The 17415-nt window shown below is 36.9% G+C and overlaps 1 protein-coding gene across 5 annotated transcripts in view; it reads right to left on the bottom strand.

Annotated features, from left to right (window-relative positions):
• The window catches only part of UBR3 (ubiquitin protein ligase E3 component n-recognin 3), a 182350-nt gene that overhangs the window by 98701 nt on the left and 66234 nt on the right, over window positions 1–17415 (bottom strand). For all 5 annotated transcript variants that reach the window (XM_058664610.1, XM_058664614.1, XM_058664611.1 and 2 more), the window contains exons 11-18: window positions 13001–13087; window positions 7425–7490; window positions 7249–7338; window positions 6110–6238; window positions 4957–5009; window positions 4724–4857; window positions 4289–4365; window positions 2909–3059 (exon numbers count right to left, since the gene is read on the bottom strand). In XM_058664610.1, the coding sequence (XP_058520593.1) occupies window positions 2909–3059; window positions 4289–4365; window positions 4724–4857; window positions 4957–5009; window positions 6110–6238; window positions 7249–7338; window positions 7425–7490; window positions 13001–13087 (787 nt within the window). The remainder of the gene's footprint in view (window positions 1–2908; window positions 3060–4288; window positions 4366–4723; window positions 4858–4956; window positions 5010–6109; window positions 6239–7248; window positions 7339–7424; window positions 7491–13000; window positions 13088–17415) is intronic.

Genomic DNA, 17415 nt, shown 5'->3' with positions numbered 1-17415 from the left:
ATGATTCAAATATTTGTGTCCCTGAATTGAGTTCCTGTGTCCCAATCAGGCCTCGTCTAGCCATAGTTGTTACAGGCAATTAGGGGTTGAACCATTGGGTGAGAACTCAGTCTCTTGTCTCTCTCTACCTGTCTTGGGTTCTAAAAAAAAAAAAAAATCATCATTTTAATCCTAACCTCATCATTAAGTACAATCTCTCAAGTTCAGCAAGTATGCATGAGCAAAACTTTTATCAAATCATGAGACCTCATCATGTGGCGTATCAGGTTAAGCCATTGTCTGCAATGCTATCATCTCATTCAGGTGCCAGTTCAAGACCTGGCTGCTCCATTTCGTTTCCAGTTCCTTACTAATGGTCTGAGAAGAGCAGTAGTGGATGTCCAAGGGGTCCTGCACTCATGTAGCAGACCAAGATGAAGCTCCTGGCTTCAGCCTGGCCCAGTTCTGCTGGTTGGGACCATCTGAAGAATGAACCAACAGATAAAAGATCTCTCTCCCTCTTTTTCTGTAACTCTTTCAAAATAAATAAATCTTTTAGAGAAATTTTTTGGCTTTTTGTAGATGCCAATTAGAAAGTAAGCATGTAACAGTTCATTTATATCTTCAAAAGTATTCAAAGGTGAAAAATATGAAAGTAAATTTAAAATTAATAACACATTTTCAGGATTTTCACCTTATAAATCCTTCCTGTTTATAGATGTTGTTTTGTTTACAAAATAGGTGACTGATTTCATGGTCAGAACAAATTAAGAACTACTGCTTCATGTGTTTTGTATGCATGTGTACACGCATGTGTATACTTTATGTGTATATATTTGGAGCACACAAAATCACTTGAAGTATTAACTATATAGGGCTATTTTTATAGTCACAGAATTATTTTAACGTACATTAAAAAATTATAAGCCACAAATGTAATTCAAGACATAATATTCACACTAAAGATGAGGCAAAGGTTTTTAAAAAACAACTCATTTGAGTCTGGTGTAGTAGTCTTTTGGCTAAAGTCCTTTCCTTGCATGTGTTGGAATCCCATATGGATGCCGGTTCATGTCCTAGCATTCCACTTCCCATCCAGCTCCCGGTTTATGGCCTGGGAAAGCAGTACATGATAGCCAAAGCCTTGGCACCCTACACTTGGCATGGGAGTCCTGGAAGAAGCTCCTAGCTCCTGGCTTCAGATCAACTCAGTTCCGCCTGTTGCAGGCACTTGGGGAATGAACCAGCAAACAGAAGATCTTTCTCTCTATACCTCCTTCTCTATGCAAATCTGACTTTCCAATACAAATACATAAATCTTAAAAGAAAATAAACAAGAAACCGTTGAGACAGTAAATCTATAATAAAAGAAATAAAATTTGGATGTGTGAAAATTCTAAAAGGTGGCCTGAGAATAATCTTAGGACCCACTGCATTAAGAGGGTCTCTTTCTCTTGCTCCTCTCTCACTCCAAACATGTTAAAAGCCAAGCTTCCGGGCCCGGCACCGTGGCCTAGCGGCTAAAGTCCTCACCTTCAACGCCCCGGGATCCCATATAGGTGCCGGTTCTAATCCCGGCAGCTCCACTTCCCATCCAGCTCCCTGCTTGTGGCCTGGGAAAGCAGTCGAGGACAGCCCAAGGCTTTGGGACCCTGCACCCGCGTGGGAGACCCGGAAGAGGTTCCTGGTTCCCGGCATCGGATTGGTGCGCACCAGCCCGTTGCAGCTCACTTGGGGAGTGAAACATCAGATGGAAGATCTTCCTCTCTGTCTCTCCTCCTCTCTGTATAACCGGCTTTCCAATAATAATAAAATCTTTTAAAAAAAAAAAAAGCCAAGCTTCCCCTTCACAGCCACCAGGACACCAATTTCTAACACAGGCAGTTACTAACCAGCAGCCCTACTACATCTCAAGCTCTACTGCATATTTGCTCATCTACAGAGCCAGCCAGAGTCCAGCCCCAGAGACCCTGATGAGAATGGAGCAGGGTTGAAGCACAGACACCTGGATTTTTAATAAGGATCCCAAGTAAGTCTTACAGGGCTGCTGCACCTCATCCGACTGCCACTCCCCAGTTCAAAGGGGACAAAGGAAAAAGAAGAAACACCATGCTTCCCCTTTAATGAGATACATGCCAGCCAGGCTCTGGATGATCCTCGCTATTTGTGAACTATATGAAAAACCTTCCGTGAGGAGGTTTCTCTGTTAGGCTTTACCACACACGTTTCCTGCGGTTTAAACCTTAGATGGACACTGGGTTTTCATTTACACAGTGTTTTGAGGGAGTAACAAAGCATGTAACTGCTACTTGCTTCAACATTTTAAGTTAGGCAAACAATATTTTAAAGTTAACAAACAAAAAAAGACTCTATGGATCCAAACTTCGCTTACTACGGCTCTTGGCAAACACATTAGCTATGAGTCTAGAGAAAACTTACAAAAGCAACCACTTAGATAAAAGGTTTCTGCATATGTACACAGGCTTAAAATACTACTTAGTCCTATTAACAGTCTGTACAGATTTTCTTAAACTATTAGCAGTCAAAGAACCATTTAAGTTAAAAGTGAAATAGTGACAACTGTTTCAAAATCACATTTGGAGAGTAAATGTTTCCAAATGTTTTTAAGCATGCACTTGTTCTATAATTTCTAGTTTAATTAGAATCACTTATAAAATGAACTGGATCTCACATACTGAGTTCCTTTTAAAACTTAAAATCTGAGGAAGTTTACTGTAACAGAAAACCACAGATTGTAACTGAATGCAAACAGTATCACTCTTTACCATAAAGGACATTAAATTACATTTACAAGAAAGTTGAGAAAACACAATCAAAGCTGAATAAATAAAAGATAAACATGTTTTTTTAACACAGAGAATTCACTTTCACTTCCAGAGAACTAATATCTGAATGAATTTGGACCTACCTTTGGGAGTGTACATGCCTTGCTGCATAGAACCTCCAGGTTCAAAAACAGGAGCCTTAAAATCAGCTACAGCTGACAAAACGGATTCAAAGCTATAACTGCCTGGAATAATCCCACTTTTGGGGTTGGGATTTTCTGGAATATGATTAAAGTGTCAAGAAAAAATATTAGTAAATGAAAGCCATCTGTTTAATCTTCCCAGTTGATTTTGCTAAAAGCACAGCAGTAATTAGCTATAATGTATACAGTTGGCCACAAGAGGGCCATAGAACATAAGAGTTGAAAACTTTTCATTATAAATTTTTGAAAATATTTGCAAAGTAGAAGCCTAATAGAAAATTGCATAATAAAGTAATTCTGTTATATCTCCCAAAAATTCACTGAAGTCTGCAAAATAAGGGGACACTTTTAAACTAATCTTCATTTTCATAATTTTGCAAAAAAAAAAATTTACCTGTCCTTAGGAAAACAAAGAATAAGCTAAAATTCGGCAATAATTTATAAAAAAGGTTATTTTCAAAAAACATAAAATATCCCCAAATAAAAATATGCTAAGTTTGAGTGGAGAAAAAAAGCAGCAAACCACAAAGAGTCTTTCTTTTTTTTCACATTGAGGTATATAATTATTAGTAAGTTCAAATGACCAAGGAGGTTTTTGATCTGTAACAGCACTGGTATACAATATACAAATGCCTGAATGAAATCACCAAGCAAATCAAACTGATGCCGCTTATAAAAATCTTCAAGGTAGTCAGGCATTTTAACGGTAATTGCAGAACATCAAAATGTTAGCCAATTCCTGTTTAGTCCCAAGATATATTTACCAAATTAGCAAAATATTTTAATCATGAAATTGTGATGTATTGATTAATAGATACTAAAGTACCATGGTTTGCTCAGCCCAAGACAAAGTTTTCAGTTTGCAGACAATTTACAAACTTGAGAATCTTTTAAGCATTAAATATCAACAAAAAATCCTCAGAATGTCTAAAATCTTCACCACAACTAAAAGAAGGTATTCTGTTATCCATAAATTTCAATTTGGTTACTTACATAAACAAGACATAGCTATCTTTTACAAAACGCCTGTACACTAATGCCTTTCTAGAAAATCAGACCTGGGCAGCCGGAGCCAGGTCAGAGCTCTACCCCAAAAATTCAAGTAGAGTGCCCAGTGATAACAACAAGAGATTGAAAAACAAACAAATAAAAAAAAGCAAGCGAGCACGCACTTAAGCCAACTGAACTTTTTACAATATTTTTCAATTTCAGAAGAATTGTAATAATAATTAAAAAAAAAAAAACCCTGACATCAAAACTGTTCTTTGTAGATCCTCCAACTAACAGAAAACTCCATTTTGAGAAGGATATGAGGTCCAGTAGGGAGCTGTGCGTCCTGTCATTCATGCACAGCTGGGCCACCATCTCCGCCCTGAGAATCTCATCATCAGACATTCCTAAAATCATTAAAAATAGAATAATCTGAACAAAAATCATAGAGAAACAACTTTGCATGCAATTTACAAGGTATCTTAAAGGCATGAGATGCTTCAAGTTAAAGAGTCAGGAATACAATGCCCCAAGCATAACTGCAGTTGAACTATTCTATTGTTTATGGTTTTTTTTTTTCAAAGCATTTAGAAATATATATTCTAAGAAGGGTGCCAAGTGCATAAGATATTCTGGGTATGAGACAGTGTTTAAACACATCCACACACTTTTCTTTTTTCCATAAGCCAATTACTAGGACAGAGAGAAGGAAAGAAAAAGGCAGAGAATAGCTAATAGCTCAGTATCAGTAGTAGTGGTTTTTACCTAAATGTAAACGAAGACTCAGAAGGATCACAAGAAACGTAAGAGCGCCTTCTAACATCGATCTCTCATGCTCTGCATCAAGTACTGTATTCTGATGTTGTGACGCCATTGTCAACAAATCCACTACCTTAAATCTATAAGAAGAAATATTTGAGACAGATTTTTAGGAATTGGAATCAAATTAGCTTAAATTCTAAACACTTCCTATCACTTTTCAATGAGTATATGCTTACCTTTCAAAGACAGATGAAATAAAATAATCTGGGTCAAGTCTGGAGGCACAAACCTGTAAAAGAAAACACAAAATGCCTTATTTCTTGACATTCAGATTTCCTTCTCATATTAACACCAACGTTTTAGATTTCTGCAACTCTGATGTCTGAACATCTAAGGGTGCCTTAAAAAAAGATGCAAGGATAGAGTTAACTCTGAAACAACAGTATATAATGTTCTTACATACCTCTCTCGCAAGCCAATAAGCCTTTACCGAGGTCCCAACCCAGTATTCCCCCTTCCCTCCATCAACACAGAGCCAAGTTAGTCCACAGGACAACCTGTGCCACAAAGTTGACCGGAATTCCTCAAACTAGTCAGTACTAAACCATTTACCTGCCTCATCTTGCCTCTCCCATAGAAAACTCATAGTCTCCGTCTCCAGGCCTTCCCTTCACTCCCTGCCTCCTGACTAAAACCCGATGAATCCCTACAAGCCCTGTGGGATTTGACATGCCCCGTCCTCTTGAGAAAGGTAAAATACAAGCAACTAATGCTTTTCTAATTTAATTGAAAGGCAGACAATCAGCTGATTCCTTCTCTTCCCGAAAGCCCATGACAGCCAGGAGACCGAGTCCAGGATCTGGAATTTGACTCAGGTCTCTCCTGCATGTGGGTGGCCAGTTACATTAGCCATCCTTGCTACCTCCCAGGCTCTGCAGTAGCCCGACTGCTCCATGTTATCGCTCAGTTGCCTCCATAAAAAAAATCTTGTGTTGGGCCCGGTGGCGTGGCCTAGTGGCTGAAGTCCTTGCCTTGAACGCCCCGGGATCCCATATGGGCGCCGGTTCTAATCCCGGCAGCTCCACTTCCCATCCAGCTCCCTGCTTGTGGCCTGGGAAAGCAGTAGAGGACGGCCCAAGGCTTTGGGACCCTGCAACCACGTGGGAGACCCGGAAGAGGTTCCAGGTTCCCGGCATCGGATCGGTGCAGTACCGGCCGTTGCGGCTCACTTGGAGAGTGAATCATCGGACGGAAGATCTTCCTCTCTGTCTCTCCTCCTCTCTGTATATCTGACTGTAATAAAATAAATAAATCTTTAAAAAAAAAATCTTGTGGGTACAAATCAGACACCACCTAAAGTAGAGCATCTACACTAGCAAGCTGGCTTACCTGTAGTAGGTAAATGTCAGGATCAATCATGGAATTACAAAAATGAGACTGGACATAAGTCATGGCTTGTCCTTTGATTTGCAGACCATTTCTAACCCACATATTGCTGTGGATTTCAGCTAGACTTGCCTAATTAAACAAAGTAAAATAAGATGAAATAAATAATTTAATTAGACAAAGAAAAATATGTCTGAATTCAATTTTATGACATACAGTAATTTCTTCAAAACATTTTGTGATTTAATCACAGCAAAGCTGACATTCTGACTCATGCTAAATAGTTAGCTCAACCTTTACAGAGCCACCTCTTTTGGAGTTTATATGTGTGACATCACTTTCCATGATAAATTCTGAATACTTTTATAACCATTTCACTAAAATATTTCACAAGAAATCAATGTCTATGTTTCACTCTAATTGTCTCTTAAACAACTCCAGTATACAAAATGACAATCAAACAGGTCATGCTAAAAAATTCACTGGAATATAGACAAAATGGAGTTAACTATTACAAGTCAAAAACCATATCTAATTCATCAATTGAAGAAAGGAGTAGAATATTTTTATGATATTTAATACTTAATTATTCACATATTTTGTCCAGTATCAACAATAAATAAGCAGTCCTAATTTTATTTTGTTTGCTCTAGCCTCCAGAGTTGCTGTACAAAAACAATTAGCAAATCTTAAATTCCAAGGCAAGTTGTAGTACTAGTCCTTCCCTGACAAATAAAAGGTGGATTCATAAAAATCTACATTGTCAGTAGTAACTGAAAGGAATCACAGTGCTTATTCAAGTCAATTCTTCTATGTCTATAGCCCTCTTACTTCTCAGACAAGGAAGCTAAGAACCAAGGAGATAATCTATCCTCACCCATATGGAAAACAAAATAGTGGTGGCACCTTGACTAGAAACTACTGGATCCCTTAACTCCTCAAACAGTGTTATGGAAGTAGACATTTAATTACTTCCCTTGGAAGTAAATATAATTAGGAGAATTTCTAATATAACATAGCAAAAATGTAAGAATTTAATTTTTAAAAAAGGAATTTATAACATTTTCACACACATAAAATAAAGGAAGAATAATTTACCCAAGTAATCTAATTTAAAGCTTCCAAAATTCCTGAATACATACTTGAATTTGGAGTGGGTGAATCATTAGTTTCATCAACATCTCCTGATCCGGTAAAACAGAATCCAGATCTAGCTCTTGACATTTCACAGCCTAGAAATTGCAATGTAAAATATTAAATCAATATTTCTTTATAAAATAACAAAAAAAAAACCAGAATTGTTTGATAATAGACTTACCTTACTCAAAAACATAGCATAGTAACGATGTAGTGGCAGATGAAAAGTAACTTGGTTAGGTGCTGGCTAGAATAAATTTTAAAAATCCACAAGTTAAAAAATATATTTTGCTGAAGTTCTAAGAAGATTTTAAAATAAAACCATACTCTCACCTGGATTTAGACTTATATTTTTTCAAATGAAATTTAAAATTTTAGAAGCTACAATCTTTTAAAAAATCACTCTAAATGCAATTATTCCATTTTAAAGAAGTTCCTTGAAAGCAGAAAAACTGTATACTATGCTACATCTTCAATGGAAAGACAGATTAGAATACATTTTACTATATTAATATTTAAATTTAATCCTATGAAACATCTAGCACAGGTAATACTTCTGAAACTGCCATTAATCATTAAATTTATCTCTACTGTAGTCCATTAGAGACTCTTCAAAAGCTTGCCTACCATACATGATTGCAGTATAAATGATAATCACAGCTAAAACCTACCGAGCACTTAATATGTACGAGATTGGGCACTTCATTCACATGACATCACAGAATCCTCACAAGAACCCTAAAGGATGGGAACATTACTATGCCCATGCCACAAAAGCGAAATGGGTTTTCTGGTGGTCACCACTGTAACTTTAGTGAGATGACATTTAGATCCTTTACCCATTTCTTAACTGGAATAATTTTTTTTACCGTATTCTGGATATTAATTCTTTATGAAACTGCATTCATGAACTGCAATTTGAAAATACTTCCTCCCATTCTGTTTCATTTTTTCCTTTGTTTGTATAATTTAATTTAATGTACTTCAATTTGTCTATTTTTGCTTTTACTGTCTGTGCTATGGGGTGTTTTGAAAAAAAGAAACGACTACCTGTGCCAATATGTTAAAGTGTTTGCCCTATGTTTTCTTCTAGCAATTTTACAGTTTCAGATCTAACAGCTAGATTTTTGATCCATTCTAACTTATTTCAAATGTGTGTATATAGAAATTCAGTTTCTCTATTAAAGAAATTATCCTTTTTCCAAGGGATATCTTTGGCTATTTGTCAAACTTAAATTGGCTATAAACCCACTGATTTATTTCTGGGCTTTTCTATTCTATTCCATGTTCTATGTGTCCATTTTTATGCCAATACAATGCTGTCTTAGTTACAATAGCTCCGTAATATGCCTTGAAACTCGATAAGGAGATGTTTATAGCTTTGTTCTTATTGTCTTCGTCTTTCTATATGAACTTTAAAAATCACTTTATCTAATGTTATAAAAATGCCATTGGTATCCTAATGCTGATTGTTCTAAATCTGTAAATTGCTTTTAGTAATGCAGATATTTTAATAAATAATTCTTCTAACTCATGAATATGTGAGATTATTCCTCTTTTTGGTATGTCTTCTTTGATTTCCTCAATATTTTACATTTTCCACTTCACTGGTTAAATATGCCCCAACGTCCCCCATTGTTTTGTTTTCCAGATACTGCAAATGGAACTGCTCTTATAAAATCTTTCCCAGTGGATTTCATTGTTGGCATATGAAAATGCAAATGATTCCTATGTGTTGACTTCAGCTACCTTGACCCCCAACCCTCACCTAACTTCTCCCCTACGACGAACAGTGACTGACACCTGACACTCAAGTCTTTAACAGCACATTTGGCTGCAATAAAGCACAAACGTAAGTAAACCTAAGCAATGAGTTTTTTTTCTCTCTGAAAAAATTGGACATTTTTAGATTGTTGTGGAGAGAGTCTGAAATTAGGCAAGGAAGCAGTAGTTCGCCGCATGGGCAAAGCAGCACAGAAGAATGCTGAGGGGAGAATGAGGAACACACAGAGGGTAAAGCAAACGAAAGAAACAGGAATCTTTTCTCCATTGTCCATACTATTCCTGAGGTGACATGCATTAAGATTCCTGAGCATATACTATGTATTCATAGTGAGTTTCCACTCCTTAAACTACTTCAAATTTTTCTCACTTGCATGCAAAAAATCTTTGACTGAAATATCTTCTATCTGCTTGAACTTCTGTATGTTAGAAGAAAACTGTTATGATACATTAATTTAATATTGGATTTCCGCCACTCACAATCTCTCAGATTCCTTACACACAGTTTGGATTTAACCTTGGGATATCCTCCAACTCAAGAGAAGAAAGAGCTTGCTCCACAGGCTCATCTGCCAGCACACTAACTCTTGCACCACATGTAGAGCCCTACTCTACCAAAAAGCTTCTGTGCCTCTGCACTATTCTTTCTGCCTCAGCTGCTACACAGCCTTTCTCCCAATGACTAACATACCTGTCATATGAGTCTTTGCTCAACTGACACTTGTGCTGGGCAGTTTTCCCTGGCTCCTGCAGTCCACATCAGCTGCCCCTTTCTTCCCCCACCACAGCACCTGGTCACAACTCTACAGAAGCACTGGAATCAAAGTGTTTTCTTCTTCCTTAAATCGGACACTGTTTCATCACTGCATCCTCAGTGTTTGTACAACACTATAAGCATTCAATAAATATTTGCTGGATGAAACCATGTTCCACTTTAATCACAGGCCTCTAGTCAAACCACCCTGCCAAGAATTCACAAGCATTTTTCTACATGATACTCATGGGTTTGAGGGGTCTTGCATGGTTTATCTTTAAAAAAAATTATTTCTTTCATTCCCTGTTTCCATATGACTATCTAGTTTGGCTGGATTCAGTTCAAAAATATTATTTGCTTAATATTTACTGGATTATCATAACAACTTCTCACATTTATCCCCAAAGATGGAATATTTATCACACTGTATGTTCCTCATTGATTAATACTATCCTTGGTGCTGGTGCTGTGGCATAATAGATTAAGCTGCAAATATTGCCTGTATTGTCATATGAGTGCTGCTTTGAGTCCCAGCTGCTTCACTTTCATTCCAGTTCCCTGCTAGTGTACTTGGGAAAGTAGTAAGAGAGGGCCGAAGTGCTTAAGCCCCTGCACCCAAGGGAGAGACCAGGAAGAACCTTCTGGCTCCTTGTTTTGACCTGGCACAGTCCTAACCATCAACAGCCATTTAGGGGAGTGAACCAGTGAATAGAAGGCCTCTCTCTGTTACACCCCCCCTTTATCTCTACCTTTCAAATAAATAAGGCAAACCTTTAATATACATACTATGTATGTGTGTATACATATATATTATATATCATCAGATGAGAAATGGGCTTGGAATTATTAAAAAGTAATAAAAATTTATAAAAATCACAACCAAGAAACATTTTCAAAATCACATAGCTAGCTGACTATGGCAGCGTCACAACATACATTCTTTTGTTTTTTAAAGATTCACTTATTTTTTTTTTATTGGAAAGTCTAATATATGGAGAGGAAGATCCTCTGTTGATTCATTCTTCAGGCAGTTGCAACAGCTAGAACTGTGCCAATCCGAAGCCAGGAGCTTCTTGAGGGTCTCCTACATGGGTGCAGAGTCCCAAGGCCCTGGGCTGTCACCATTTGCTTTCCCAGGCCAAAAGCAGGAAGCTGGATGGTAAGTGGAACCGCAGGGATTAGAACTGGCACCTATTTGGAATCCCGGTGCTTTCAAGGTGAGGATTTTAGACACTAGGCTACCACACTAGGCCCACAACATACATTCTAATCTGCCTGAGTCTAAAGCTCTTTCTGCTTGCTGCCCAAAACCAGTACAAATGAAATACAACCAACAAGGAACTGACACATGTGGCTTCTGGTCTCAGAACTTCTAGCAATTTACTACATAACTATAAGAAAATAATTTAACAACTATCAATCTACAATTCACACTCAACAAAAGATGACAAAAGATAATACAAACTTTTTAAAACCATATTTAAGCATATTGTTCAATTCCTCTTGCTCAATACTTATTTACAACTCTCCAAAACTAAAAATTAACCTACACTGTGCAACATTTAATACCTTCCTAAAAATATTTCTGTGTTCAAACCAAATATACTATTTCCTTGGGTTCCTGCTGCTGTATCTGTTATATCCAATTCTAATTACACTCAGTTCCACTCCTGATTCCAACCATGGACTAATTAAATGCGCTCAGCACATAATCCTGTGTGTAATATAATTTCTCCCACTTCAATCTTCCTATTCTCTTCAATAACGTCACCATTTCAATGATAATCCCTAAAATTCCAAACACCAGTGAGAGCTGGAATGAGAAAATCTCAAGGGAGGATCTAATCCTAGATGGGGTGCAGAAGGTGAACAGCAGGCTAAGAAATAGGATAAACTCGATGGAAGCCAAAGATATTTTCTCTAAAGAAAGGTGAAGAAGTTATTACCACAACATGAACTCACAGCTTTCATTATATATAAGAAAATAAATGCAAATACTAAAGGTCCTCAAAATAACTTCATGGAAATATGCATTATCATTATCTTTTCACTTGACTTTCCCCACAAATGTTTTAAAGTGTCCTCTTTTAATTATGTATGTATGTATGTATCTATTAGCTCTAGTCTCCAGGGAGGGCCTGGGAACCATGACATCTCAACAGCAATGAGCACAATTAGCACTCAGATTCTGCTTACTGAATATTATTTTCCACCAAAAGTAACCAGGTGCCCCTACAGACATGACTGAGTCTAGAAATAGGATCACAGAAACAATAAAGTTAGCTTGAAATTCATACTACTGGGTCAAAAAGCATGGAGATACTAAAAAAATTATGGGACAACCAAAAGGACAAGAAACCAACTTGAAGAGGCTCTTGCTGATCAAATTTGATATATTTGACTCTCAAGCAACAGCAGATATCCCATTGAATAAAACAGAAATTACAAATCCCTAGACATAAATAAATGAATTAAAAACTGAATAAGCATACACTTCTGCACAGCTCATAAAAAAAAGTATTAATTACAATAAAATGGTTAACTTTATATTAAGGAAGTCTGTTAGAAACCACTAAAATAAAATTTTTTTTAAAAAGATAACATCACCAGTGATAGCACTAGTGATAGAAAAAATACAAACCAAAAACCACCAGACAGGATGCAATGAAAAGACTACAACCTCACACCTTTATATGTTCCTGAACATAGATAAGCTAGACCTTGTCGTTAGACAAACTCAAACTAAAACAGTTTTCTAAATAGCCAATACGTACTTGACTAACAGTCACTGTCCTAAAAGGCAAAGAAAAACTGAGAGAAACTTACAGAAGATTGAAGGGGACAAAATTATAACATAAAGGACGACAATTAATAAAACATAATTAAGTTCTAAAAATCAAACAGTAATCAAAGTAATGGCTCTTACATGTGATACATAATACATGTATACATAATACATGGCTCTTACACAATACATATAAAAATGTCCTTATCTGTAGTAAATACACATTAAAGTATTTAGATATGCTAAGGCATCAAGTCAATACCTTAATTCTTAATGACTCAAGAAGAGAAAATTCCTTATACTCAATTCTCCAGTAAAACTGTCATATTATTGCAGATTAGTATTTTTTCTTTATCCCATAAAAATCTGACTTTCATTGTTAAATGAGATAATACTTTTCTTTAATGCTTTTGCATATATCAAAAAATACACATACCTCATCTACAAAGTTAATAGCATCAAACCAGTCTTGAAGAGCTTCGAGGCAATATCTAACAACATTCCGAGTGTATTCTTGAGTTTCCTAAAATAGTAAGCCATGTAAATTTTACAATAAATAAACATTAACATTTAATATCAAATTATACAAGAAATTCCCATCACAAACTAACAGTAACAATCAACAAAAAAATTGGCTACAAAATACTAAAGATGGATCAAAGCTAAAAAGTTTTAAAACTGGGTCCAATTCCAAGAGACACTTCAAATATAATACATTCTCCGTTATCGGTTAATGTGTACAGTTTCTTTTGGGCTGATGAAAACTAGGAAATGGATAAGCATGATGGTCATACAACAAACAAATGTAATTAAAACATTGGATTTCACATCTAAAGATGGTTAAAGCAACAAATGTTATCTTCTGCATATTTTCATAATTTTTTAAAAATAGGAGATAAAATGAGTATCATAAGGAACTCGTAACTATCAGGGCTGGCAAACAAATTTGAAGTTAGAAATGACACATCTGTGTCATCTGATAAGGTTCATTGACTTTATCAGTGAACTATACTGAATCTGTTCTGGGTGAACTGCCAGCGCATTCATTTGAAAACTAGAGAGAACTGTGCTGTGGTAATTATCAGGCATTTGCTGTGACCTGAGAATTGTAACGCATTAAAAGAAGAAAAATGGTAATGAGAAAGTGTGTTACAGTTGTGTTTTATGGTAAAATCAATCTCCTCAAACAGTGAAGTTTTAAGTTAAACAGAATTATAAATTATGATAGGTTTTCCTTTTCAAAAAGATTGGCTTAAAGGCAGAATTATAGATGGAGAGTGAAAAACAGAGAGGGAAAGAGATATTCCACCTGCTTTTTCACTCCCCATGTGGTTGCAAAAGTCAAGCCTATGCCGGGCTGAAGCCAGAAGCCAAGAACTTCCTCCAGGTTTCCCATGTGGGTGCAGGAACCCAAGGACCTGAGCCATCCCTGATGTTTTCCCAGGTTGTATTAGCAGGGAACAAAACTGGAATTGGAGCAGCCAGGACCTGAACCAGTGCTCATATGGGACACCAGACACAGGCAGTGGCTTAACCTGCTATAGGACAACAAAACCTGTGATAACCTTTCTTATCAGAAAAAAAAAAAAAGGAAGGAAGGAAGGAAAGAAGGAAAGAAGGAAACATGGGCAAAGGACTTACAGAAAGCACACTAGAATTAAGACATTTGGGGCCCGGCATGATAGCGTAATGGCTAAAGTCCTCGCCTTGAACGCCCTGGGATCCCATATGGGCGCCGGTTCTAATCCCGGCAGCTCCACTTCCCATCCAGCTCCCTACTTGTGGCCTGGGAAAGCAGTCGAGGACGGCCCAAAGCCTTGGGACCCTGCACCCGCGTGGGAGACCCGGAAAGAAGTTCTTGGCTCCTGGCTTCGAATCAGCGCAGTACCGGCCGTCATGGCTGCTTGGGAAGTGAATTATCAGACTGAAGATCTTTCTCTCTGTCTCTCCTCCTCTCTGTACATCTGCCTTTCCAATAAAAAAAAAAAGAAAGAAAGAGATAAGACATTTGTCCAAAGAAAATATAGAAATAACTAATAAGTACATGAAACAATTGCTCAATATTACAGAAAATCAAAGGCAAAATGTCACTTTACATCCCCTAGAAATTACGTGATTTTTAAAATGTTGGCAATGATAAAGAAACATTGGAACTTTCAGTTTAGTAGTCCTCTGTAAGTTAAATAAAAAAAAATTTGCACACTAACTATGTATGTTCAGAGCAGCATTATTCACATTACCCAGAAAGTGTAAACACACCACGGCACACTGGATAAGCCAGTGCGCGGGCCACTGGCATCCCATGATCAGAACACCATTTTGGTCCTGGCTACTTTACTTCTAATCAGTTTCCTGCTAACATGCCTGAGAAAGCAGCAGAAGGTGGCACAAATATTAGGTCCTTGACTCACATGTAGGAGACCAAGATGGAGTTCCTGGCTCCTGGCTGCAGCCCATCAGAAACCTGACTATTGCAGCTATTTGTAAGATACCCAGCAGAAGAAAATTCATCAAATCAATCAGTCTTTTCCTCCCTCTCACCCTCTCTCCCTCCTTCTCTCCCTTCTCTGTCCCCTAATCGCGCTGCCTTTCAAACACATTTTTAAAGCGAAATCAATCCAAATCCATCAACTGATGAATGAACAAATAATGCAGTGAATCCACATGATGAAATATTATTTATCCTTTAAAAATGAAGTCCAGAAACATGCTACAACATAGTTAGACCATGAAAACACTGTATTTAGTGAAGAACCCAGACACAAAGGGCCACATGTTGTGGGAATTCATTTATTCAAAAAAAAAAAGTTCGAATTAAATAGACTCATACAGATAGAAAATAGAGTGGTTTCCAAAGACTGAGGGGAGGCTGGAAGGGGGAGAAGTCTGGCTTCTTTTTAAACTGACAGAAATGCTGAAGAATTAAGTAACAGCAATTGTTTTACAACTTTGTGAATACAACATAAAACATTAAATTGTAAGCTTTTCAATGATAAAAAGTCAATTTTATGTGCATTTCAAAAAAAAATTTTTAAAGTAGTACCACTGATTTGTGTAAAAGCATAGCAGCAACAAATCAAACAGTTTAAACTCCACAGCTGCCTGTGTAAAAACCATCTACGCCATTTCTATACAGTTGGGTGTCACATGCATTCCTGAATTCTTTGCACTCCATTCATCTCCACAGCCTGATAATACTTCCTTGACATTGTCATAAAGAATCACACCTATTTCCACTGCCTAATTCAATCCAAACATCACTGATCTGATGACTCTGCCAACAGTCTCACCCTGTCTGAACCTTGCCTACATATATACACCTTGACAAAATTCACCCTGTCTCAACCTTGCTTACATATATATACCTTTTTTTTTTAAAGATTTATTTTTATTTTTTTATTACAAAGTCAGATATACTGAGAGGAGCAGAGATAGAGAGGAAGTGGAGCTGCCGGGATTAGAACCAGTGGCCATATGGGATCAAGGCGAGGACCTTAGCCACTAGGCCACGCCGCCGAGCCCACATATATATACCTTTACAAAATTTTCTCAGGTGCATTGCTTCCCATCTCTCATTGAAAAAAATTAAGTTACCATAAATAATCTATCACAATAAAAGTAAACTGGTAGATAACTCACTGATAAACAAATGTTCAAATAAATATTGTCCCATTTTTTCAAGAGTTTTGGGGAGGAAGTTTGGGCACCACAGTATATGCTCTTAGCTCCCAAGCATAGACTCGCACAGTTGGCCTGACGAACAATTTCTCAAGTAAGTAACAAAAGCCTTTCAAAAGATGACCTTAATTCTACCCCTAATTAGAGGATATTTCAAAATAATATGCATATCATTACTCTTCCATTCCCCCACATCAACTTTTTAAAATGTAGTATAAATGCTTACTGTTTATTAAAATATTTTGTGACCTTGAATAAATTTTTGAAATTCTGTGAGTCTCCAATTTTCTATACGTAAACAGCGGTGCAACACTACCTATCTGCCAGGGTTGTTATGAAGAAGCAAAGTAAATAAGGCACATAAACGATGCACAAGTCTAGTACTACACCTGACGAGCTCCAAAGAATCGCTCTTCTATCAAGTCTGTAGTAACCTGTACTTACCACTAGATGGAGATTCTGCTGTTTATTGGTTTTCTTCAGAGCAAAAGTTAATAAACTTTTGCAAACATATTATCCTTTTATCTAATTTATCTTCTATTAGTCTTGTATGAAAAGTCTGATGCTCTATGGACTGAGCTATCCCAGGAGTAATATTGCTTTTATAACTAGCCCTTAGCATCTGTAAGAACTAATAGCATTCAGGGCAATCATACAAAGATGGCTAACCTATCAAGTGAAATTTCCTTTTGTTATTGCTTAATCCTCTAGCTTTGCATTTTACAATGAAAAATGTAATGAAAAAAAACAAAAATTTTCACTTTAAATATAAGGCTTTTTCTCCAGTTTAAATCTTTAAAAAATTGACAGCACAGCTGCTAAAATTTTCTGAACACTCTTGCTCAAGAGATATTTATAACAAAGTGGTAAACATCACTGTTTCTGAAATTAGAAAGTTTGCTTTCAAATTTAGCTTTCACTTATAGCTACATGAACTCAGACAAACAGAAAGATGATGCCATGTACGTTAAATGAGATGCTATGAAGATCAGATGAGAATATACAAGTCTGACAAGTGTCAGGCAACAGAAGGATACGTGGCATGGTGCACATGCTCACGAAGAGAAACTCCTTTCAGATCCTGTCAGCATAGTATAACTCTGTTTTTGAATATTTGCTTCTTTTTCCTGTTTTCTTCACTTTTTATGTTAGGGGACCTTAACAGTATAATCC

Source organism: Ochotona princeps, chromosome 5, assembly GCF_030435755.1.
Source record: "Ochotona princeps isolate mOchPri1 chromosome 5, mOchPri1.hap1, whole genome shotgun sequence".
NCBI classification, from domain to species: domain Eukaryota; kingdom Metazoa; phylum Chordata; class Mammalia; order Lagomorpha; family Ochotonidae; genus Ochotona; species Ochotona princeps.
This window is presented reverse-complemented; position numbering and strand designations above follow the sequence as displayed.